This window comes from Eretmochelys imbricata, chromosome 10, assembly GCF_965152235.1.
Source record: "Eretmochelys imbricata isolate rEreImb1 chromosome 10, rEreImb1.hap1, whole genome shotgun sequence".
Lineage (NCBI taxonomy): Eukaryota > Metazoa > Chordata > Testudines > Cheloniidae > Eretmochelys > Eretmochelys imbricata.
The window spans coordinates 35346876-35372563 of record NC_135581.1 but is presented as its reverse complement, the minus strand read 5'-3'; the positions used below and the strand labels follow the sequence as shown (position 1 = coordinate 35372563).

Sequence of the window (25688 nt, the reverse complement as noted above, 5' to 3'; positions counted from 1 at the left end):
ACTACTCCCAGCGTCATTGGTTTGTTCGAGGTGGTGCACTGGGTCCCAGCTTTTCTAGTTTCCCATCCATTGTATTCAGAGTTGAAGATAATAATTCCATCTCATTTCCTAAAGTCTGAAGTTTGTTTTCTAAACTCTTTGCATCCTGTTTTGCTCCAGATAAGACCCTGACAAACTCCCAGACCAAGGGCTCTTTGGCAGGCAGCAAAACAGTCCTGCTACACTGTCATCTATGAAAAAGAAGCACATATTTTTAAAAGCCACTATTTTCCTTTATTTCCCCCTCCTTCCCTTTTCTTTAAGGAATATCAGCATCTATGTTGGGCAATTTTGTAACAAACAAAACGAAAAATCTATATTACCCATTCAAACTGATTTAAGGATCCAAACAAAGGGCTTGCACCAATGTAACAATTAAATTTAGAAACTGGATTTAGTTAAGTCAGTACAATTTCTATGTCTACGCTAGCCTTTATGAACATGAGACACCTAAGTAAGTATGATTTACTGGATTTCACCATTACTGTCTTTATATAGTGACAAAGGTACATGAAGATGGCATACAGGACTTTGGCATTATCGAGAGAGCTAGTCACTTGGCCAAACACAAAAAAGTATCATTCAGAAGCCTCCAGCCACCCAGGAGATTCCAAATTCAGCAATTATTTATACTACAAAAAAATTAAATAGGAATTTACATTTCCTTCAGTTAGAACAAGACAGGCTTCTGTTCACTCTGCTGGGATGAAAAGAGAGGTTCTTTTATAGATGATATTTGTTTTCCATCAGGAATCTTTGTTTTTAACTCTTTTTGCAGAGATACAGAATCACTGTTGCTACCAGATAAAAGGAAGCATTTATACACCTTCAGAGGAATAATACAAATATTCTAGGAAACCATGTATCTACAGTATAAATCCACAGTGTAAAAAAAACAACATATTTCAGGGGGTGGTGGGAGTAAACTGAACAATAAACTAAACAAAAATCCTTCGTTAAACTGGAATTCAGATTATAAATATATGGAATATACTTCAGGTGGGAAATTGTACAATGTAGTTTTGTTTTTCTGGTTTTTTTAAATCCACAAGATTTCCTGAAAACCAGGAAATTGAAAAGTGGAAACTGTACAACACTGTCTCACTGGGGCATCACTTGGGTTCACCGCCTATTGGGCCCAAACTTTGGAGCCTTCAGTGCTCCTGCTTCATGCCATCAGCTCCCTGCAGCGAGTCCACCTGAGGTAGACACCTGCGGGAGACTTCCACACCCAAAGGGAACAATACACACCAACTTCCTTGATCTGGAGTGACTCTCAGCCAGTACTGTAAAAGCAGGAAGGTTTAGTAGATGTCTGGAACACAGCGTAGAAAGTCCTTAGTTACCATAAAGAACAGAACGTTTAAAAACAGTAACCATGAAACCAATTAAAATTCTATCAGTTACATGTTTAAATGTTTACAAGGGGAACTACAGGTGCGGGGGAGGGAAGGGAGTGCTGCCAGCCCTGCGGCACGCCCAGAGATCCCCGCTGCTGCCAGCCCCATGGCATGCCCGGGGGTCTCAGCTGCCACATGGGATCCCAGCACACACGGGGATCCCCACTACTGCAGGGAAGCACCCCAGGTGCATGGGCCCAGCAGCCCGGCAGGATCCCGGGAGGAGTTTAACCATTAACAGAAACCGATAAGTATCAAGCTTGTTGGTTAACCGGTTAACTGATTGAACTCTTATATCCCTAGTTATAACATAGTCCATTTGGGTTAGTCCCTAGCCCTCTGACCCCTCCTTAAGCCCAGTCCAGAATCTTCTCTCCTGCCTCCAGCAGCCCACACTTAACAACCCCACCTGGACACTCCCCAGCCCTTTGCTCCCCAGTTGATCATACCCAGTTGGCTTCCTAAGGAGGGTGGGCCATCCATGGTCATTTGTTGCTAGGTGCCAAATGTCCGGACAATTGAAGTGGCCACTGTCTTCTAGGAGTCTCCATGGGCATAGGGCCTGGGCAGCTAACTTTTTTATCAGAAAGTATCCAAGTGTCACAGCTGGTTGACAGCTAGCTGTCAATGGCTATGTCTAGACTTGGATTTTCAGACCCTAACAAGTGCAGCTCCACCAGGTAATTCCAGCAGAAGCTGGGGTGTAGATAAGGCTCAGACAACTTTATGGACATGTCACAATTTGTTCAGAGCAAGGTTAGAGGACATGGTAGTGAAGAAAACCCAGAGCCCTCCTAAGTTTTATCTATGCTATACCTTCCTCTTGTCTCACCATTGGTCAAAAAGCATAAAATAGACAAGGCCTTATGTGCATGTCTACACGACACACACACACACAACCAATGGCAGCAAGTCTCAGATTTCAGGTCAACTGACTCTGACTTGCGCTATGGGCTAAAAATAGAAAGGATAGATGCTGCTGCTCAGGCTGGAGCCAGGCTGTGAAACATGGCAAGAAGGGTGGGTCTCAGAGCCCACCTCCAGCCAGAGCGCTGTTCCCTGTAAGCTGTGAGCATGTGCGTGCGCACAGAGATCCTAAACCCTGCACACACGGCGAAACATCATGCATACAAAAATTTGCACAGAAGCACAACAATTTGCACAGAAGAATCTTTTTGTGCACACGGCCTGTCAAAAATTAGAGGGAACATTGAGCCAGAGTGGGAGCATTTTTTTTATTATTTTTAGCCCCCGTAGCATTAGCCTGAGCCAGTTGACCTGGGCTCTGGGATTTGTGGCTCAAGGTGGTTTTTTGGTAGTGTAGACATACGTATACCGGCATTTCACCCAAGGACACCTTGAGTATTGTCCACCTTAGTTTACTAAGTAGATTGTAGATAGCCTAGCTTCACAGGTAAAGAAGCTGTAAGATGATGGATAACAAAATGGCCACTGCTGTTGTAAAAAGCTGTTGTAAAATGAGGGCGTTTGGACGGGTCTGGGTGTATTTAAAGTGCAGTACTTTGCACTGTTCTAGCTCCTTCCATGGCAAGGGAGCAACATGTTTAAAAACATCAATTTATCCTCGCCAGAGGAGTGGTGTTTCTCCTTCATAGATCAGGAAAATTCAAAGTACAGAATAAAGAATACAACGACACTGCAATAAAAGACACGTGGCATGACTTTGGCTGGCCCAGGTCAGTGGGCTTGGGCTGTGGGGTTATAATAAAGTTGCACTGAAGATGTCTGGGGCCTGGGCTGGAGTTGGGCTCTGAGACCGCACAAGGGGGCAGGGTCTCAGAGACACTCTCCAACCCAAGCCCAAAATGTCTACATTGCTATTTTTAGCCCCACAACCTCAGCGCCACTAGCCTGAGTCAGCTGACGTAGGCTCCGATGGTGCTGTGGATTTTTAATTGCAGTTTAGACATACCCTAAGTGGGTTTCCTAAAGTCTATGGTAGAGACAGGATTAGACCCAGATCTGACTTCTAGTTCTGTGCCTTAAAGTAAGGAAAAGATTTCCAAAAAAATAAATACATTCAAAAAGGATCAAAGTTGAATCTGAAAGCCAAAAGATAATTCAGGATAACATCTCTTTGAAAAAGGGGGTCTTACAACACCAACTCCTTCATGTAGCTATATACTCCAATTTTAAAGTGTTAAAACAAACCCACCCTGCTGCCAACACCAATAGTATTTAGATGACAGGTAAGCCTGCAGTTAGAAGAGACTACATCTCAGAGAAAATGTCTGCCCTGGCAGAATTCCTAGATACAGATCTGAACAGCTTCTGTGATCAGATTTCATTATTTTTAAAGCAAATTCCTCTACATGATGTAGACATTGCTTGTAACATCAGCCTTCATGTATAGAACATTTCTCACAGTGCGGGTGATAACTACGGCAGGTCTTTCAAATCTTCACCTCGCTGGCAGGAAATGACTTACTGGAATCATTCAAAAAGTGCAGAGCTAAGCACTGATCAGGAAGAGAGAAAGAGAGAGAGACACACTGTCAAATTCTCTCTCTCTCTTTCAAATAAGACTCCCACCTCCCATGATACCAACACTCCCTGATACTTCATGCACAAGAATGACTAGTAATATCTTGTGAATTTACTCCTACGAGAAACAGCCTAAAATACATTTATCTTATTGAACAAAGCAGACTAGAGCTACATGTGCTTTAAATTCATAGTGCGAGTGTGGCATGATTTCCACCAGGTGTGGAGAGGTTAGCCCTAGCTCCAGTTGCGCAGAGTTGGCCAGGGGGTCTCTGAAACCTCTAGCTCACTGGCATTGCGCCAGGGGATATTCTGACCATTGTCCAGCCTGGTTTATAAAACAATCTACATAGCCCAACAGTTGTGTAGATCTCCAAGTGGCTTGTGCTCCTCTCTCCCAGGGCAGAGACCACCAATCACACGGGTGTAGCTGGATCAGTGGATGAACAGAATGCACGATATTTGGAGGAGGAAGAAAATGATACTATTTAGAAAACTAGCTTGAAATCACTAAAGGCTGAGGCCAGGGCCCTCTAAGACATGGACTCCAGGAATTATCTGCACCCTCCTGACACTCCATTCCCACTAGGCAGCATAGCCCAGAGAGGACAGAAAATGTACAGAATTTTAGTTGTAAGTTTCTCCTGGCTGGGACTACCTTTATATACCCACTTGTACAGCACCCAGCATGACAAGGCATCAGATCCTAATGGGGGCCTTTGGCTACTACTGCAATTTAAATAATACAAATCTTATTTTAAGAAGTGGAAGAGACGCAGGAATTATGCAGCACTGCCCCAACCTTTTCCCCTTCACCATTCCCCTCTGTTCGGTCAATACCTCTTTGGCTTTATTTATTAAAATTAAGTTGAATAGCAATGAGGTTTCCAACTTTTCACTGTTTGTGTACCATGGATGTAGGCATTTTAAATGCACATCTACACTCACAGGTTGTCACTGAGAAGCGGGAGCTTTGGGCAGCTAGGCAGTGGCAGATGAGGCTTTGGGCACCTAGGAGGGGCATTTTTTGTTTCATGGATGCAGTACAAACTTTGGATTCTGATAAGGGGACACATATCAGTTTGTCTCTCTATTTTGGGAAAGGGCCAAGGATGACAAATTTGAAGGGGGAGGGACCAAGGGCTTGAATTCCTCGATCCCAACTAGAATCACTAAGTGCTACTGCACCTTTCCCCCCACATTCCCAGCCATGAAAGGAGAACACTAGCTTGATGTTTCTGCTAAGGTGTGCAGAAATGAAATAGTTAAAATCACATTTTAAAGTGGTGGATCTTAGGCTTCAGATTCAACAGTAGAATTCCCACCTCTGAGTGATTGCCACAGGCTGGATACAGGCTCAGGCAGGCAGTCCTACATCACCATGACAGTGTTCCCATTTGGAAGGTTTTCTTTGCAACCTTAAAGGATGTAGATTTCTCTCCCCACCCCTTCATCCCACAAAAGCTTAGATTCTGGAGAACAAGTTTGGCATAACTATACAATTACACATCCACTCAGACGGCTGCATAACCACAAACATACACCGGGTCCTGCTGCCTAGAGGGCTTGGTGAAAGCAATCATTATCAACCACATTGTTGCATTGCAAATTTCTTTTGCTAACCTGAACTTTGTGGCCTTGTCTGCACTGAACAATTTTACTGTGCTAAGAAACATTTATTTCATTTCATCCGACTGAAATGCAGCTGGCTTTCACAAACAGAAGTGCTTTGATAGAGAGCCCAAGGGCTAAAGAAATATTACCAACAGACCTTGGTTTTTCAGGGCTCAATAATAACTGAGACTGCATTGTTCCAATGCCAGTGTAAACACAACTCCATCACTAGAGCTCCTAGGCACTAGTGTAATACAAATAACCACAGGGCCAGTAGTTGGAAGGGACAACATCTATTTGTAAAAATTTCACATCATGCATCAATTAGCACCTCTTACTTTCATTGATCAATAGTTTGAACAAACTAAAGAGCTCACAGACTTTTTGCTGTTCTAATTTTGAACCATTTAAAATCATCTATTCGGTTTCATCATCTCTGAAAAACATTGCATTGATTGGCCGGCCGAGGGCAATGCTGCCAATGCAGTTCTCAGCACCTCTAGTATGATGCACATTTGAACTTTCTGGTTAGCATTTTTTCCTTTGGCAATTTAACACAGGTCACACTCTGACTTATCTCAGGTTGACAGAAAGTTTAGCTGCTCCCCCTGGCTGCCCTACTTGGTAGCTACCAAAAGGGCTCTAGGCCGGGGTCGGCAACCTTTCAGAAGTGGCGTGCCAAGTCTTCATTTATTCACTCTAATTTAAGGTTTCACGTGCCAGTAATGCATTTTAATGTTTTTAGAAGGTCTCTTTCTATAAGTCTTTAATATATAACTAAACTATTGTTGTATGTAAACTAAATAAGGTTGTTAAAATGTTTAAGAAGCTTCATTTAAAATTAAAATTAAAATGCAGAGCCCCCCGGACCAGTGGCAGCGTGAGTGCCACTGAAAATCAGCTCCCGTGCTGCCTTTGGCTGGTGAGCTGAAAATCAGCTCCCTGCTCTAGATCTTACCATATTTCTTCCAAATCAAAATATCCCTGAGATTATAAATGCTAATATACTCACTGTCTCCCCATCTCACCTGAGTATTGCAAGGATACAGTCAGCCTTGCCGGGCGTGCTCATTCTCTCCCCTACTCACTCTCTTCTCTCTACCCCCTGGGTCAGATCCCTAGTGTCCCTGATTTTGCAGTCATTTCAGGTGACTCCGCCTCCCTGTTCCACAACCCGGCCAAGCCAGGCAAGCCTTCCATCAGGAGGCAGGGAAGAGAGAGATTCTCCAAATGCCCTTTAGCGCAAAGCAGGGCACAACAGGCTCAACAAACTCACCTCTTCCACAGAGCCGTTTATGTTTCTGTGCACTTCAAGGCTCTTACTTTTGAGGGCGGCTTCACCTTCCTTACTGCAGGGAGGAGACAACTGTCATTCCCACCATTCTACTAAGAAGTTAATGGAGAGGAGGTAGAAGGTCACGTTTGGAAGAACCAGAAACAGAACCCTGGTGTCTAACATGACAAGCTCAAGCCTCATCCACAGTGCATTTCAGAATGAACGTACCGAATCTATGCAGTGGGTTATCCTTTCTAATTCCTAGACAACACTTCGCTCCTGAAATAGAACCGAAGAATCCTGACAACCAGTGTCCTTCTCTAATCACTAGACAACCCTCCCCACTCCAACGCAGGAATTGTCAACCCCCATATTCTACTCCAGGCTAGCAATAGTTATGTAACCAACTGGCAAAATATTTTGTGTCTCACTTTGGAGGCCAGTTCACACAAAGACCACTATTCTTTTAAACTCAAGTAGTAGAGCTCTGTGCTGCGGATCTGAAGGTCCTGAGTTCAAACCCTGCTGATGATGTGTGTGGAGAAGCCGCACACCCACACAACACAGAATTTGTTTTTCCAGTTTTCTATTAACTCAGTTGGGTTATTTAATTCATGAATGAAAAAAAACATTCTTAAAATAGGCTTTTCAAACATAATTTGTCAATTATGGTGTATGATGTGCAAGAAAACTCATATTTCACATTTCAGTTTTGTCTGTGACACACTGGCAGGTTTGAAAGTTCAGAGGTATGCTTGAACCTCCAGTCACGAGGAGCAGATGAAGCAGTTTTGCTACGCTCTTCTCTGCGTCTTTGCCAGCCAGCAATCTGGCAGGATTTGTGTGGGTTGCTACAGTTACAGAAATATCAAATCTCCTCTAGATAAGAAATGAAAACTTTACATTTCCCCCTATCTTCTACCCTTCTTTCCTCCTCCTCCCTTCCACCCATCCACTTTCCTAACCCAAGCCTCTCTCCACATTGTTATGACTATTGCAACACAAATTGGTCAAGTTGTAACAGGGCGTTTGGCCTTCTAAAGGTGACCTGCAAAGTGCAAACAGTCGGGCTGAGGCCCTTTTGGGTGCTTTTTTATGTTGCTCTGGAAAGATCCAACAGGTCCTTCCCCCTCTACAACGAAAATAGATTTAAAAAAGAGACAAACTTTTTAACATTACAGATCAGGGGTAGGCAAATTATGCCCCGGGAGCCGCATCCTGCCCTTCAGACATTTTAATCCGGCCCTCGAGCTCCCGCCGGGGAGTAGGGTCCAAGGCTTGCCCCGCTCCAGTGCCTGGCCAGGAAGTGGGGTCAGGGTTGGCCCTGCTCCGTGTGGCTCCTGAAAGCAACGGTATGTCCCCCCCGGCTCCTACGCGTAGGGACAGTCAGGGGGCTCAGCACACTGTCCCCGCCCCAAGCAGCTCCCATTGGCCGGGAACCACGCCCCGTGGGAGCTGCAGGGGCAGTTCCTGCAGACGGGGCAATGCGCAGAGCCACCTGGCCATGCCTCTGCATAGGTGCTGGAGTGGGGACATGCCACTGCTTCCGGGAGCTGCTTGAGGTAAGCGCTGCCTGGAGCCTGAACCCCTGTCCCTCTCCCAGGCCCCAACCCCTGATCCCTCTCCTGCCCTCCAAACCCCTTAGTCCCAGCCCGGAGCCCCCTCAGGCACTCCAACCCCTCATCCCTAGCCCCACTCCAGAGCCCGCACCCCCAGCCAGAGCCCTCATCCACTCCCCACACCCCAACTCCCAATTTCATGAGCGTTCATGGCCCTCCATACAATTTCCATACCCAGATGTGGCCCTCAGGCCAAAAAGTATGCCCACCCCTGTTACAGATTCAGGTCTTTCCTACCATATGTAAGGGGACTATTATCCCCTTACTAACATTCAGTGGGGGTGTTTTGGTTGGCTAGCTCCCAGTACTAAAAGAAAGCGGAAGGTTCAACGGGAAATCAGGACCCTGAGACTGACAGTCCCCAGGAACAATGGGGAGAGGCCAATGCTTCAGGTCAGCCTGACTGACAGAGCGGGCAGGCTACTCAGGGAGTCAGGAGGGTCCCATCCTCCGTGTGAGCTGGAATTGCCTGGGTCAGACAGAGTGGGGCAGAGTTAACGAGAAAGCAGGGGCCCAAGCTGAGCTGGGGAGCAGAGCCGTGCCAGCTAGAGAGACCAGAAAAGCAGCCCAGGAAGCAGGTCAGAGCTGGGAGCAGAGTAACAGAAGCAGCCCACAGAGCAGACCTGTCCTGGGGGGAGAGCTGCAGCAACCAGAGCCAGGGGGGCCAGAGAAACAGCCCAGGGAGCTGGAGGCAGAGCAGCAGCAGTGCTGACGCAGAGTGGAGCTGGAGCAGTCCGGAGCCAGCGAGGGGGACCCTGGGCAGTGGGCCCAGTGCAGGGAGATGCCCCCAGCCAAGAGGCCTTACAGGCTAGACTTGGAGGGGGATTGTAACCCCGATGGGGCGGGGGCAACACTGTGAAGAAGGGTCCTACCATCTAGAGCCTGAGAGCATGTGGCCACCACCAGAGCAAGTGTCCAACCTGCAGCATCCCAGCAGCACAGCCAGGGCCTCAGCAGGAGGCCTGGGACTTGTGAGGAACAGACTGAACTTCCCCGACTTTCCAAAGATGCTGGTTGTGATGCCCCAGTGCCACAGAGCGGGGTGATGGGTTTTCCTTTAACCTTTCCCATTTTATCCTTTTTTTTTTTTTTTTTTTTTTAAACAATTTATTAAACAGCAATTCATTTTATTTGCTTTGACCTGTATGTAATGATCAATGGGTCAGGGAAGCATGCAGTGCAGAGAGAGCACCCTGAAGTGTGGACACCATAGCCCAGGGATGGGCAAACTTTTTGGCCTGAGGGCCACATCTGGGTATGGAAATTGTATGGCGCGCCATGAATGCTCACAGTTCCCGGCCAATGGAAGCTGTCAGGGCGGCGCTTGGGGCAGGGGCAGTGTGCGAAGCCCCCTGGCTGCCCGCATGCATAGGAGCCAGAGGGGGGAATATGCCACTGCTTCTGGGAGCCGTGCAGAGCAGGGCAAGCCCCGAACCCCGCACCCCAGCAGGAGCTTGAAGACCAGATTAAAGCATCTGAAGGGTCGGATGCAGCCCCCAGGCCATAGGTTGCCCACCCCTGCCCTAAGTGACCGCGACAAGGTTGGGGGTCAAGCCCCCCGGGAATCCTCGGCCCAGCCTTGTTGGGGTTACAAGGACTCTGCCACATAGGAGAGGAGGCCTTTGGATAAAGGGAGTGGGAGCGAGGACTCTGATCCTTTTGCTAGCCCACTTCATCGGGGTATTGTATAAGCCAGGAAAGGTCCCCACAATAGCGGGACCGTTCCCCCGCTTACGCATAGAAGAGGAAGAACTATGAGAATTATGATATCACAAGTAAGAAGAGTATAGAACAACCACCTTATTAACAAAAAGGGAAGAAGTTTTTATTCAGACTATTTATAACTTTTGTTTACACCTATTTAATTCAAACATTTGGGAAGAAAGATTTTTTTTAAGGACTCAGACGAAGGGGAAGAAGTACTAAGGGCAGGGAGAGTGTGATGCTTATTAAATCCTCCAATAAAATTAGGGAAGTATAAAATAAGCAAGAGATTAGGGTATATTTTAAAGAGTTTTCCTGACTCCTTTGTGCATCATAGAGGATGAAAAGCGGGACATTTTATTCCTTTGCAGGTCACCTGTAAGAAATTTCTTCTGAAACCAGACCTCTGACAACTGAGAACAAGGGAAACTAGATGTTACCCATCTCCCTTTGCCCAGCTTAAGGACATCACTGCTTTTGAAACGTGCTCACCTTCATCTAATCCACAGCCTAGAACCTCGTGTGCTGATTTACATGTTTGGGAACCTAAAGAGAGCCACTATCTTAAACGACAATTCTAACTGCATTGTCTTGCCCAGTAAACAAAAAAAACTGCTGCGAAGTTGTTTGATTGCTGCACACACATACACTGGAAATCCAACAGGAGCATGAAACAAGGTACTTTCCCCTGGAACACCAGAGTCGGTAAGTCTAAGGGAAACGTCTGGACTTTTGAAAGTGTGTGTCCTTTTTCCTTTTCTTCCCTCTTATCACCCGGATCAGCCTGAAAGAGGCTTTTGATTATGTCTGTGTGTTTTATACTGCCTTAGAAATTCTCTAGGGCAGCTCCTCCATACAACCACAGGATGTAAATCCTTAGTTCCTCGCTCAGACTAGCAGAACAGCACAGTGCTTACAGGGTACATCAAAGAAAGCTCACAACACATTTGTTTGTGCTAGCATGCCTCGCTTGCTTTTTCCCTAGCTTCCCCTCTAAACAGTCCAAGCTTTCCCTGGTATAGCACTGCAGGATGCGCAGAATAAAATGCCAAATACCAGGGACCTGTCGATCAGCTATATTAAAAGAGAAAAGGAAAAAAAAAACAAAAACGAGATACTCATGTATTTTTACACTTGCAAGACTGAGCAATATCTTTCTATCATGCTCCCATCTGCAGAGGCTCTGTGATCTATATTTTCCTTATAGCTTGGAAATTATTTCAGGTCGTCCATCAGACAACGGTGGTGATTTTTTACCAAATACATTCAAAAACACATTGGGCTCATTATCAGCTAAAAGCTACCCCAAATACAACCCCCCCCAGAAATGGATTCTAGTTTTAAAAAACAAGCTGCAGGTTTGCCATTCATTTTCCTTCTATTTATGTTTTTATTCTGACTAGTAACTGACAGTAATTCCAGCAGGGTATGCTAAACTTCTCGGTATGGACTTGTTCCCACAACAGGTTAATTGCAACACTCTCACACAGCCACTAGGAAGTGCTCTTGCTGTATTTCCCTTCCCTTTAAAGACAGACTCTCATCCCCACAATGGCTCACAGCAGCTATGTAGAATAAGCTAAGATCGTTAACAGTATGAGTGTAACGGAGCCATCAGTCAAATCCAGAGAGTGAATATTTAAAGCCTCTAGCTGGCTAGTAGCAGAGAAAAGGTTAGAAGCAGCTGCAGCTCCCATTTAGCTTAGCCCAGTCAGCAGAGGTAAGAAGCATTTGTGATGCTGAACAAACTGGAAGAGGAATTTGAGAAAATGCATTTCCTCCCCTATCCCTCCAAGTATAAATTGTGGTTTCTCAGTCAAAAGGCTGCAGTCACCTTGCTAAATACAGCAATGGTATTTGTGAGGTTTATTCAAATACCCAAGAGAGCAAGCAAAATGGTGAAGCGTGTACTTGTATCTTCTCCTGTACACAGTATAAGGCAAGACAATGAGGGTATTTTGCACATAAAGAGACAGACTCCAAATACATAACTTTACTCTTAAGGAAAGCCTCCCAATGGAAGAACTTAAGGGTCACACATTAATCAAGCCCCTGGTATTGTTCCCTTTCTACAGACAGAGAAACAGAAGTGATTCCTCCAAGGTTGGAGAGCAAGTATCCGTGGTTTTGGTGAAAAGTGGGAACCAGCCAACAAGCTGTTTCAGTAAATGCCCCGGAAGTGGGAGAAGCAGAGGATTAAAAATAGGAATAGTTTATTCTGATTTTACTTTATACCAACCAGGGTCTTCAAAGTGACACGTGAGAGCCATATAAAACTTACTGTCTTGAAAGCACAAGGCAGCCAGTGGTTGCTTTTTAATGACACAGGACAGAACAAAGCTGATCAGTGTCAGGTGTATTACCAGGGAACTCAAGAGAGCAGCACCTAGCCCTCTACTGAAGAAAATACAAGACCAAGAAATGCATTCTGGGCTGTATATTTATTTGTGATCAAGCAATAGCAGGCATATTTCTATGTAAACACAGAGCAGCTCTGAGACCCTGGCCTATCCAGTGGAGTCTCAATATTGCAAACCCTGGAGTCTTCCATTTTAGACTGTTAAAGGCTGGGGCAGTCTGGTAGGTAAGTGAACAAGCATGGGCACCATATACAGGGAGTGCCATCAGGCAGGGCTTTGAAAGAAATACTGAATTATATTGGGAAACATTAAAAAACAGATTTGGAAAAACAAACAAACAACCCGGTGAGCTGGGCCTTCGTGGAAGCAGGAGAGTGTTTGCTCAGAGGGTAAATATGGTGGCCCTCCTGCTGCTGCTGTCTGGAAGGCACCCAGTGCACCTGCCAACTGGGGAAGAACAAAAAGCCCACAATAAAAGCTGACAGGCATGTCCTGGTAACAGCAGCCTCATTTACAGACAAGGAGAACAAACAGCAAGAGACAAATAGAATGGCCTAATCCTTCCCACTAGGGAGGGCCAAGGGGGAAGGGCATCATTTGTTTTTTGAAATGGAACATTCCATGTCAACAACAAAAATAAAATGGGGGGGGGGGAGGGAAAATCACACTGCCCTTTGCTCTGCCTTTAGCTTACAGCACAGCAATGAATGACATCCGAAATATTCTGTGTTGTCCTTCTGTTTAGGAACAGCCTCCAAGAGATTGGAGCAGACAGGCTCATGATGGGCGTATTTATAGTAAGTACTTCCTGGAACTGGGTTCATGCTCTCTGTTGCCACAATCCCCAGTGGCAAAACGAACGCAACCACAGCAACGCACCTTTGCCATGCTTCTAACATTCTTTTGCCACAAGGGGCATCACTCCCACAAAGAACACAACACACACTGGGAGCTTGTGGCCAGAGATGGAAAAACCTTATGAGCATTCAATGCTATCTTCAACTCTGAGCACCAAAGCAACATGCAGTGATGCAGAAATACTGATTCTAATACAAGGGTAAGCCGAAGGGATGCTATCAGACTTTCATGTAAGTGCCATTTTCTATCAAGAACAGTGCTTGTGTTTAACATGTCACACAGGGCCCAGCTTTCAGAGATTCTGAGCACCACCCCCACTGAAGTTAACAGCAGCTTGAGGGCTCAGCACCTCCACAAGTCAGACTGCCTATGTATTTCAAGTCCCAGACTACATACACCCCCGGTTTTCATGCCCTTATTTAGCTTATTAATACTTGCCTCAAACGTGACGAAGTCATCGAACTCATCAGGACAAACAGAAGGTTCCTCCTCATGGGTATACCCCATCTCACACAATTGGCTGTCAGAATCTGAAAGCACAGAAAACAAAAAGGTCAGCTGTTACTAGCGGGGAGGAAAGATCAGAAGAGGATTTGAACCCCAAAATGAAGAGCGTGTCCCTGTGAGAGCCGGTAGTTGCAGGGCAGACTTGAGAGAGGACTTAATTTTCAACAGAGGGGGATTTTTATGAGGGGGGATTTTTAATCATCATTATTAAAGATCTCAGTTTGAGAGCAGCCAAAGTCACAGGATTAATCCAAAAAGAAAAGGAGTACTTGTGGCACCTTAGAGACTAACCAATTTATTTGAGCATGAGCTTTCATGAGCTACAGCTCACTTCATCGGATGCAAGTTAATACAGTTAAAAAAGTGCTTCCCAACATTAGATTCTTGGTGTCCCTCTGCACCTTGAAGCTGATTGGCATCTGGGTTCCTCTCCCCCCCACCCCAAACACACCCTAGCACAATTGCTGCCATCTCTCCTTTTCTGAGTGTTCTTTCTTTGCTCTTTATTCTTCTCTGTTATTGTTGGTCACTAGCTTTTTTTGCTGTTCTCCCCAGCAATGCCACCTCTTCCCACTTCCCCATTCTCCTACTCAGCAGGAGACTACGTGCTGCTGGGGGCAGGGGAATCCATCACTTCTACACAAGACTGAACTGACTGCCATGGGACTGGTGAAGAGAGCAGGCTGCTGCTGAGCCTGCAGCTTCATCACGAGCTACCGAGACAGAAGGGCAGGGACAGGGGGTAGCTTTCAAGGGGCTTTACTTGAACCACTTTACCCAAAACATGAGCATCTTGACATTAGAGTAGATCTGGGATCATAGAATTTTTCTCAGCCACAACGCTCCCTTCTGAACAAGTCCTCCCCACCCCTCTGAGCCAAACCTAGAACTCTTCCCACAGGTTGAGAAACACTGGGTTAAAGTAAGATACCCAATCCTGTCAGCTCAAATTAAACGGTGGGAGCAGGATTACATCTCTTGAACGTACACATATCAAAGCTGTTTAACTCAGATGATGTTAACCAGGGCAAGGAATCATTATGGACAGTAATGTTTTAGAGAAGCTCTCCAATCATGTTGTATTTTGGGAGCCGGAGGGGCTCTCCCCTCACAACTGAGGGAGGCGGATGGTCAAAGCAGAAAGCACAGCCTATGTTCATGTGTCCTTTAAGCTATTTTCCAGAAAACTTACTCCACAGCCAATTCAGATCTCTTCTAGGCTTCAGTCCAAACTAAGATTTCTCTAGAAGTCATACAAACCTCAGCAATACAGCCACCAGGACGGAACATGTGTAAACACCTTTGTAGGGTACATTCCTTAGTCATAGCAACAAGCCTTTAAAAAAAAAAAAAAGTGTGTGCACAAGTTCAACATCTATCCAGAAAATGTTATAAATAGCTTTTGCTATTAATAGATTTGACTTGTTATTAAGAGTAGAAGGCAGCATGGTCTATTAATTATTATTATTAGCACAGAGCTGCACTCCCAGTCCAATGTTCTGTCACTTATCTGTTGTGTAAGCATGGTCAAATTACTCTTCCCCAGCCCCTTCTCCATTTCCCTTCCCATCCATTGACTCCTCTATTTAGAGTGAAAACTCTTCAGGACAGGGACTGTCCCAATCTCTATTGGGGCTTCTAGGCACTACTGTAACACAAATAATCACCACCTAAACAAGTTGCTTTCTGTCAGTTCTATGGCTGCAAATTGTTCTGCAATTTGAAAAGCCTGGGGAACAGTGCTTTTACCCTAAGGGTGAAGAAAAGCATCCTAGCGCAAGCCACCACCAAGCGATGTTTACAAGAATATTTCACTGCTATCATCAACAGATCCTTTGAGAGCAGCAAAACCAAGGAGTGTGTCAGCATTAACTGTGATGCGCAGAAACTTGACAAGCAGCAGGAACTCAGTTGCCTGGGGTGGGAAGACTGGGCTGAAATGTGCATACCTGGTTTAGCTAGCTTGCTGTACTCATTACAAAGGCAGTGTACATTTACTTAAAAAAAACCCCACTTTGAAAGAGGGGATTATTTAAAAAAGGAGCAAACACCTCTTAAAAATAGGCCTGATTATTCCATGACTTCAGATCTCCTTCTAGGGCTACCATATTTCAGGTTCCCAAAAAGAGAACACTGCCGGAGCGGTGTGGGGAAGAGCTGGAGAGGGGTGTGTAGTGGAAGGGGTATTGGGGGGGTGGGAGCTGGAGGGGATACCTACAACGGGGGTGCTCACTGGAGGTGGGGGGCAGTGTCACTCCCTGTCATGGTGACAGGGTGGCTGGCACAAGCCCATGACGCAGTGACAGTCATCAGTTAGCACCTCCCGGCAGGACCTCCTCCCCAGGGCTGGGGCCTGGGTAGGCAGGATCCAGCAGCTGTGGCTGCAGGGGGATGGACCAATCAGCTGCGGAGGTGGGGAGAGACTAATCAGGAAGCAGACCAATCTGGGCTCTTTCTGAGCTGCAAAGACTGTTCTATAAAAATCCCGGACATTGCCTGGTATTTGAAAAATCCGCCCGGATGGAGGATTTAAAAAAGAGGCTCTGCCCAGGAAAACCCAGACATATAGTAACCCTGCCTTTACTCCTATCTCCTCCCACCCCCTTTTTACTCTCCCTAACTCACTCAAAGCCAAGAGTTGCAGTAATCTTCCCTAAAACCCATCAATGCTGCCCTTTCAGTGGGCCAGTAAAAATGGAACATTATATAAACACACGCACACGCACCGAATCCAGGCTCTAGGAGCAACTACTGTACAGCTAACCTCTGGCTTGATGGATATTCTCAGCCTATGTTTACGGACTGTAAAGCTATCTAATTTAGAGGAAGCCTGCAACACATGGCATTCTGACAAAGCAGTCCTCTCTTAACCTGGATGTGTGGCTTTTAGCGGCAACACCATAAATCACAGCGAGGAACAAGCCTGAACATGTTCTTTAGCAAGTAGTGTCTGATTATGTGCTCTCCCATACAAGCCTGGCAGGGTCATTCCTTCAACTGATGAAAGGTGCTCCTGTGTGTGATTTACGTCTGTAATATCTCTTGGAGCAGCACAGGCCAAGTTCTCTTTTGCCAGTGGTTTTAGTCTTTTGATTCTGCTTTGTAATCAAAGAGAGATTGTCACATACTCAGCCAGAGCTAGTCAGTACGCTAATAATGAGACAGCTAGCCAGCATTCCTCCTCCTAGGCAAATAAAGTGGTCATGTAAAGAGGCACTTTAAGACTGTTTTCTTTACCTCATTTTTAGCCCCAATGTTATTTAGAAATTCGAAGTCTTTTCCTACCAGAAATAGTTTCTCTCTCTGATTTTAGTTACTCGGCTCTATATGCAGCTTTGCTTTAAACGAGGCTGGACAAAGCACTTGAGAATCTCCAGTAGCAAGGAACAATCCTGAACCGGATTGGAAAGATAACCCAACAGAGCTTTTCCATCTCAACTTTCTATCATTCTAGGATTTCAAGTTTTGAAAAAGGCAATGTGGGCTCCTGACTTCTACAGCTGCGAAAACCCAAGGAAAGTGCTCTCATCCCAACCACACGAGGCAGAGACTGTGACCTGAGAGTCTCAAAGACGAGTAGGGAGAAGGCTGTCTTTGTGGAGGAGTGAGCAGCCCTTCTAAAATATACTATTAATATTGACATCTCTAGGTGGATGAGGAGAGATGTCATCAGATGTGGACCTTAAAATTCATGCCTCTGGATTATTACAACATATCTTAACTCAGGCTAGACTTGAAGAGTATTTGGAAGCTGCAGCTAGAACAGAATGCAGTGGCCAATTTAGTGGTCTGCATAGACTGCACATTGCTTCACAGACTCTGCTGACTTCCAGTTAGTTTCCAGATGCAATTCATGGTGAAAGTTTCTATTTCTAAAAGCCCTTTATGACTTCAGAGCCCCGTCTTTACGTGGGTATCAAGACAGTTAACAATATAGGGAGTGTTGAGCTGAAAGCGACCAGACCTGTGCCAAGCAGCTGGGAATTGGGTGACTGCTAGCCCTTTTACCACTATCATCTAGAATTGCTCTAAGCTGGGTCAGGCAACATGTTGGCTGAAATACTGAAGTCTGGTCTACAAAACTGCTCCCATTGCTGCTAGCAGCAGAGGGGGGAAATATACAAGTCTACAGTAAACACAGCCTCAGCAAAGAGCTCTTGATTCAAATTTACTCCTTTCTCCAGTCTAAGACAAAGCACCTACTGGCCCTCCATGCATGCTTCCAGGCACAACTACTTATTCAGGTCCTTTCTGGGGGGATAGGCTGAAATAGGAGGGTTTTAGGTTGGGGCGGGCGGGCTTTTAGCTGTATTAAGAGAGCCTGATGTTTTATATGCACAATTTGAGATGTTGATGGGAACCCTGCACAATTCAAATAAACAAAATCTCTGCTATGCTCAGCCTCTGTCATCATTTCAGTCGGCTCAAACGCTGTCTGATCCCACCCTTTGTGCTTGCTCAGTTACATGAAGGAACAGTGTCTAACACACTATATCTTATTCAGTTGCATGGAGAATATGGATGCAAGTTGCCCCATCTGTTTGTGACTTGGTTATGCTGGAGAGGTCTCTCTGAACAGTCAGATATTCTATTCTTACTGTGATTTGTGCTTTGAAAATGTAGCACCACTAAAAAGAGCTTTGCAAGAAAAAAAAGTATAGGTTTCTCAATAGCTGACTGCACACTTGCCACTGCTCCATTCTCCAGGAGCAATCGCTAGGAGTCAGGTTTGTTTCCACATCCCTCCAACTCAGGGCTACTTTCTCCACTATCAGCAAAGGTGCTGAAAGCAGACAATGAAGACAAAAAATAACCAAAAAAACAAAAACCAGTGAACACCATGGATGAGTTTTCTACTCAACTCATTATCTTTCCTCTTATGGCAGGTTCTTTCCCCAATTCCCCCCCCTTCCTCCCATATGGCGCTTTGTGTATACTAAGGGTTGCTATGGAGATCTTGCCTTCCTGTCCTCCAACACAATAGGCTGCATTAAGCTTTCAAATTCCTGTCCAAATGAGCAGAAAAACAAAAGAACTACTTAACTGCTTATTAGGTGCTCCAGATCCATGAACACCACCTTCACACGTATGTACGAACTCATGCATGAAGTCAGCATGGTATAAGACCTTGCCCAGGCTAGAATGAATGGTTTCTGAAATGCTCCCACTATCGCAGCCAGCAGCACAGCTTCACTAGCAGCATCAGCAACAGTGGGAGTATTAGAGTAGAAAGGGCACTGGCATTAAGCAGCATTTACACACGGTGGACTATGACACCAGGGACACCCATGCAAACTCTCGCCTCCTCCCTGTCCTCTCTCATCTGCTCTCCACTAACCTTCCACCTGGCCAAGTGACTCCATCCCACCTCCGATCTCCCTCACACCCACTCTCATCCCTCTTACTCTCCTTTACTCTGGCTCTTCCTCCACTCCACCCCCCCCTCCCAGAACAAACCTGCTTTAATCTCTGATTTACAGGAGGTGCCTTGACTCCACTTGTCCCTCCATCCACACCTCTTTCTCCCATTAGTTTCTGAGTTCACTGTATGACAGGTTGGATCACAGAAACCCCCTGGGAGCTGCCGCCTGATGTGCCAAGACTACTTCTGCTCCTGCTTTCCTGCCCTGTCAGCTTAGGACTTCAGTGTCCTGCCTGGTTTGAGCCAGACCCGCTAGCCTGCTGCAAACCGAGACCCAGGTCTGAGCCACTTCCCCTAACAGCTATAGGCTTAATTGAAAGCAACTTAGGAAATGTTCCTGTCCTTGACACTCAGATGCCCAACTCCCAATGGGGTCCAAACCCCAAATAAATCTTTTACCCTGTATAAAGCTGTTCTCGCCCCCCCCCCAAGTATTAACACATACTTTGGGTTAAATTAATAAGTAAAAAGTGATTTTATTAAATACAGAAAGTAGGATTTAAGTGGTTCCAAGAAGTAACAGACAGAACAAGGTGAATTACCAAGCAAAATAAAATAAAACACGCAAGTCTTAGTACAGTAATAAAACTGAATATAGATAAAATCCTCACCCAGTAAACTTCCTTTTACAGACTAGTCTCCTCCTAATCTGGGTCCAGCAATCACTCACACCCCCTGTAGTTACTGTCCCTTGCTCCAGTTTCTTTCAGGTATTCTTGGGGGTGGAGAGGCGCTCTCTTTAGCCAACTGAAGACAAAATGGAAGGGTCTCCCAGGGGTTTAAATAGACTTTCTCCTGTGGGTGGAGACCCCCTCCAATCTCCTATGCCAAGTCCAGCTACAAAATGGAGTTTTGGAGTCACCTGGGCGAGTCACATGTCTGTGCATGACTGAGTTTCTTACCACCCAAGCCACATTCCTGGGAAAGCTCAGACGTGGATTGGCGTCTCCAAGTTCTTTGTTGGCTTAAGGGCTTCTTGATTGGGAACTTACTGAGAATAGTCTTTTCTCAGGAAGCTGACCAACTGCTTCACTAAAACCTACTCAGAATCAAACAAGTATGCAGCCAATATTCATAACTTCTAATACAAAATAGATACATGCATACAAATAGGATTAATAGATTCAGTAGATCATAACCTTTACAGAGATATGTTACCTGGCATATGTAGCATAAAACACATTCTAGTTATGTCATATATACATTATAAGTATATTTTCATAAAGCCTTATGGGGGGCACCGTCACACACTGAATATGCCATCTGGAGTTCTCCTCTTTTAATTCCATCCCAGGCCTCCTACAATCTGACTTCCACTCCTAGCATCCCAATGGAACTGTTCTCACCAAAGTCTCTCCTGACCTCTTCTTGGCCAAAGCTCAGAACCAGTGCCCCACCCTTTTCCTCTTCAACCTGTCAGCTACCTTCGACCATACTCTGTCTGCTCTTGTCCTCATTTGGCTTCCATGACTGTCCTCTCGTAACTCCCCAGTCGCTCCTTCTGCATATCGCTCAGAGGCTCCCCATTCCCACTGCAACTTTCTGTGCTTCATCCTTGGTCACCTTCTCTTCTCCTCCTATACCCTGGAGGTGGGTAATTTCATCCACGGACATAAATTCAACTCTCATCTTTATGCCAGTCACTCACAGATCTACCTCTACTCCAGACCAGTTGTCTTCTGTCCAAACTACATCCCAGCCTGTCTCTTGGTCATCTCCTCCTGGACATCCAACTGTCAGGTGAAGCTCAATGTGGCAAAACAGACCTCCTACTTTGCTCAAACCCACCCACCATTCCCTGCCTCTCCCAATCACTGTGGACAACACCACAATTATTGCCACTCAGAGCTGTACCCTGGGTGTCATCTTCAATTCTGCCCTCTTTAGATCACTATGCACAGACTGTGTCTAAATCTTGCCACTTCTTTCTGCATAACATCCCCCAGATACAGCCTTTCCTATTTCATCCAGACTCAGCATCTCACATCTCAGTTACAGCAACATGCTCTTCTCTGGCTTTCACAAATCCCATCTTGCCCTGCTTGTATCCATTCAAAATGCCGCTGCAACGATCATCTCCCTGGCTTCTCAATTTGAGTATGTCACACCTCTTTGCGTCCCTCCACTCCTTTTTCTCAGTCACATACAACATAAGCTACTGGCCTTCATGTTCAAGGTCCTCCATTGCCTATCTCCTCTCATACACTATCGAAATGTGACTTGCCTCTGGTCACCCATTGTTAAATAGTCAAACATCTTTATGCTTTCTCCCATACTGCCCTGCATTCAGAGTGGGGGCTCCCAATGAACATCTGCAAAGCTACCTCAGTGTCCTCATTCAAATCCCTTCTTAATACGCTCCTTGCTATGATGCCTATGAACACACTTGACAATGGTTAGGCAGATGGTGTACAGGTGGTGACCTATATTATCTCATTGGTTCCTTGTGCTCTCTTGCCTGTCTGTATTCCCCTATTGTGTCTCCTCTTATCATTCAATTGTAAGTTCCTTTGGGCTAGGGCTTCTCTTGGTTCTGGGTTTACACAGCACCCAGCACAATGGGGTCCTGCTCCATGACTGTGGCTCCTAGACACTACAGCAGTACAAGTTATAAACAGCACTGCGACTGGCATAGCTGGTACTAGAATGGTCAGAAACTTCCTCCACGAGTCTAGCACAGACCCAGTCACAAAGGGAGCAGGATGGGCTAGTATACTGTACAGAGACCTCCCCGAGTTCTAGCCGCAGCTCTGACAATGAGGCCTGTGGCTTTGGACAAGTCATTGAAGTTCTCTGTGCCTGAGTTCTCCATTTGTCAAATGGGAGCGAATTCACTGGGACGAAGTGCGGATAAGTTTTTATAAAGGGCTTTGTGAGAGCAGAAGTATTCCCTGAAAGGCTTGAGTTATACTACAAAGCAAAATATGGAGCTAGAGTACAGGACGTCATGAGCAGAGACGGCTCCTGAAATAAATTAAAAACTGACTTAGGGACACACTGCAGAGGGTTTCAACAGAAGAACAATTCAAAGTGGAGAGCAGCGACGGCAGTAACAGGCAGGTCACTAGCAGAGCCACTTGTGTGTACTTCACTTCAGAATGATCGAGAAAAATAAATCTTTTCAAAAGCGTTTAAGTGAGTTGACAGCACATACTGTACCTGGTGCCGGGAGCTACTAAGCCAGCAAACTCACAATGATTTGAACAGTAAGGATTATGTAGAGAACTCAAATTATTCAATGTCAGGTAACGAGGCTGGGAACTTGCATGAACTGTAAGTGTAGAGAAGAGACCAGGAAAGAGACCTAGAGGCCTTGTAAAAGAGTTTGGGGTGGGGTGGGACAGGGGACAAGAGGATGGGAGGAATCTTAATGTGAACCTCAGAAAGAAAGACTGAAGTATAGTTTAACTTAGATAGCAACTCCACATCAAAGAAATGATGGACTGACGTTTAGGAGAATAACCTATTAAAAGCAGAGGGTTTTAAAAACAAGGTGGTCAAAATATGCAGTAAACACAAGAAACTGTCAGGGTCAGCAATAGCTAAGTACTATGAATCTGTCCAAGAGAGCAAATCATATCTGTACAAGCAGCCCTTCCACAGAGGGGCAAGCCTTTAGCTGTATTTTTTAGGTTAAAATAATATAAAATAGCTGGATTGGTATTTCCAGAAGCATCACGCACCACATGCCTTTATTTTAGTCCCAAATAGCCGTCCATTCTTAATTACAGGACAGAATTAGCACTGGCCTAATAGTCCTCCTGCTTCAGGGACAGCATGTACTTGATAAAACGGATTCCTATTTCAGCAAGGGGAGACCTTCACTTTGCAGGGCCTTCTCCAGGTATAAATGGGTGGCACTGATTGGGGCTGGAAAGGGTAGGGGAAGGTCTCCCTCCTTTTCCAAACTCTCCCCTCCCCATTTCTTTATATCAACAGCAGTTTCAGATCCCACAAGGTGGGCAGCACTACGGTTCTTTCTACATTTCCACAGCTTCAAGTTGGACTCAATTCTTAAGCATGCAAGGGGCTAGGGATAACCTTCTCTCTCACTGCGCGCCTGTTACCATTGGCACTTCTGCTCTTGGCTTCCTGCGAGTCCCACAACAGGAGCAAGGAGCAGATGGAGTCATCACTTGACCTCTCCCCAGCTTTGGAGAACTGATCCCCCCGATCATGCTAGTACTCAGAAAGTGGGAGCTTATGGAAATTACACAGTGCTGCTGTGTGAGAAATTCAACAGAGGTGTCCAGTTTGAAACACCTAGCTCCTGATTTTTCGGAGTACTCAGTATATTTATAGCACTTTATATGTTCAAAGCACAGCTTCAATTGACTTCAGTAGTAGGTGCTTAAAACGTCTACAAGTCTGAGCCCAAGTCTCACATGTTGGGTACCGAGAAAAACAGGGAACATTTTGGATTCATCTCAGTTTAAGGGACTTGCCCAGCATCACATATGAAGACAGTGGCAGAGACAGGGATAGACTCAAATTCTCCAGGGTGGCATTAAACTTCCTTAATCAAGAGACCATCCTCTCTTCCTCCAATCCCTTGCCTCTTTGCTACACATCTTCCAACTTCTGCAAAAAAGCAATGTAGGGGTTCTACAGAGAACAGCCTTATTCACTACACAATTCCCTTATTCCCTACACAATCCCTTATTCACTACACAATTCCTGATCAATTCCCAGAATACCATCCCTCCTGTGCACTAACGAGGCAGGGGTACTCTAGGGAGAAAAATAGCATGTGATCATGTAATTAAAAATTGGTTTCAGAGTAACAGCCATGTTAGTCTGTATTCGCAAAAAGAAAAGGAGTACTTGTGGCACCTTAGAGACTAACCAATTTATTTGAGCATAAGATTTCGTGAGCTACAGCTCACTTCATCGGATTGCATCCGATGAAGTGAGCTGTAGCTCATGAAAGCTCATGTTCAAATAAATTGGTTAGTCTCTAAGGTGCCACAAGTACTCCTTTTCTTTTTAATTAAAAATTGTATCCCAACGCATATGCACAATGGGGCTAAATTAAGGCTGAAGGGGCAACTCTCATTTTTGTATGTCCTAACTTTGGAGTGCTTGAATTTGCAGTCTTAACATTCTGTTGATGTGGGCTTTTTTAAAATGTAATTTCCCAATTTTGTTTTAAAAAATGAAAATCAGAAATTCTATCATGTGAAACCATATTGATCTACAACCTGGATTACAGCAGGGTTCATATCTTTACTTCCACATCACAGATCACTTGAACTAATGGAGTAACCAGCAGCAGTCAGCTGTGAACCACTCTGTGGATCAACCACTAGAGGGAGACAAGATCCACTGGCTAAGTGTCTTTCAGCTATTTGCTGACAGTAGAGCAATACAAAGACTCAGGACTCCTGGGTTCAGTGCTTGGTTCTGGAGGGGAATGTGCTCTAGCGGCTACAGACTATTCTGCCCCATAGCCTTAGCTGGATGCCGGCAGTGGGAGCACAGCAAACACAGGAAAGAAGTTCCCTAGTCTTGGTCCTGCTGGAACTGCTGTGGTAGTAGGAACGAGGAACAATGGTGAAGAAAATCCAGCTCAGCCTCTAGAACCTCAGGATGGAACATGTTCAGATGCTCTGTGGGGACAGCACTTGTAGTCTGGTTGGTTCAGATGAACTGAGAGGGGATGGGGCAGGCTGAGTGCAAGGTCCCAAACTCTGAATATGTGCAGACAGATTTTCAGAGGCTTATAACTTTGCCAAGTTTGGGTGGACTTTCACAAGGAATATGTAGCATTGATAAGAGAATGTTAGGATTAGATTTACCTGCACCCTGCCCCTTTAATGGTTTGGAGCTCTGCAGAAGAGATCACAGTGGAAAGTGGGTCCCGGAGGGCAACAAAAGGCATATCCCTGACACCAAGGTGATCCAGTGCCAAATTTCAAGTCCCTGCTCAAAAAGCAAGGAGGAGCTAAATGTTAGTAGGAATTTAATGTGGACAAAACAATGTGCTTTTATTTAACCTCGTTCTGAAAACGAGCTGGACTGATTTTGCTGAAATTTAAAAAGACCTGTAGCAGACACTTGACATGGAAAATTTCAGCCTAAACAGTTAAAGTTTGGCAAAAGTTACAAAGCAACTGAAAACCAAATTTTATATTGGAAATTAGTCAACCCTAATTTTAGGCATCATTACCTGCAACACTTATAATACTTAGTATAGTATTCTTTTATAGGAACACTATAGAAATCCCACAGATATAGTTGATTTGTACAAGAACAGGTGTTGCATATCTTCCCTGTCTACCACATACAGTTAGGATAAAACTTCCTAAATGTCCTCTCAAAATGTGTGTGGGGGGGGAAATGAGAACACTTTTTAAATGGATTCATTCCACCATGCCCCCTGGT

At 45.3% G+C, this 25688-nt stretch overlaps 1 protein-coding gene across 1 annotated transcript in view; it reads right to left on the bottom strand.

Annotated features, from left to right (window-relative positions):
* Positions 1–25688, bottom strand: part of RAB11FIP3 (RAB11 family interacting protein 3) — a 167501-nt gene that overhangs the window by 58221 nt on the left and 83592 nt on the right. The window contains exon 3 of the mRNA XM_077828351.1: positions 13814–13905. Coding sequence (XP_077684477.1) covers positions 13814–13905 — 92 coding nt within the window. The remainder of the gene's footprint in view (positions 1–13813; positions 13906–25688) is intronic.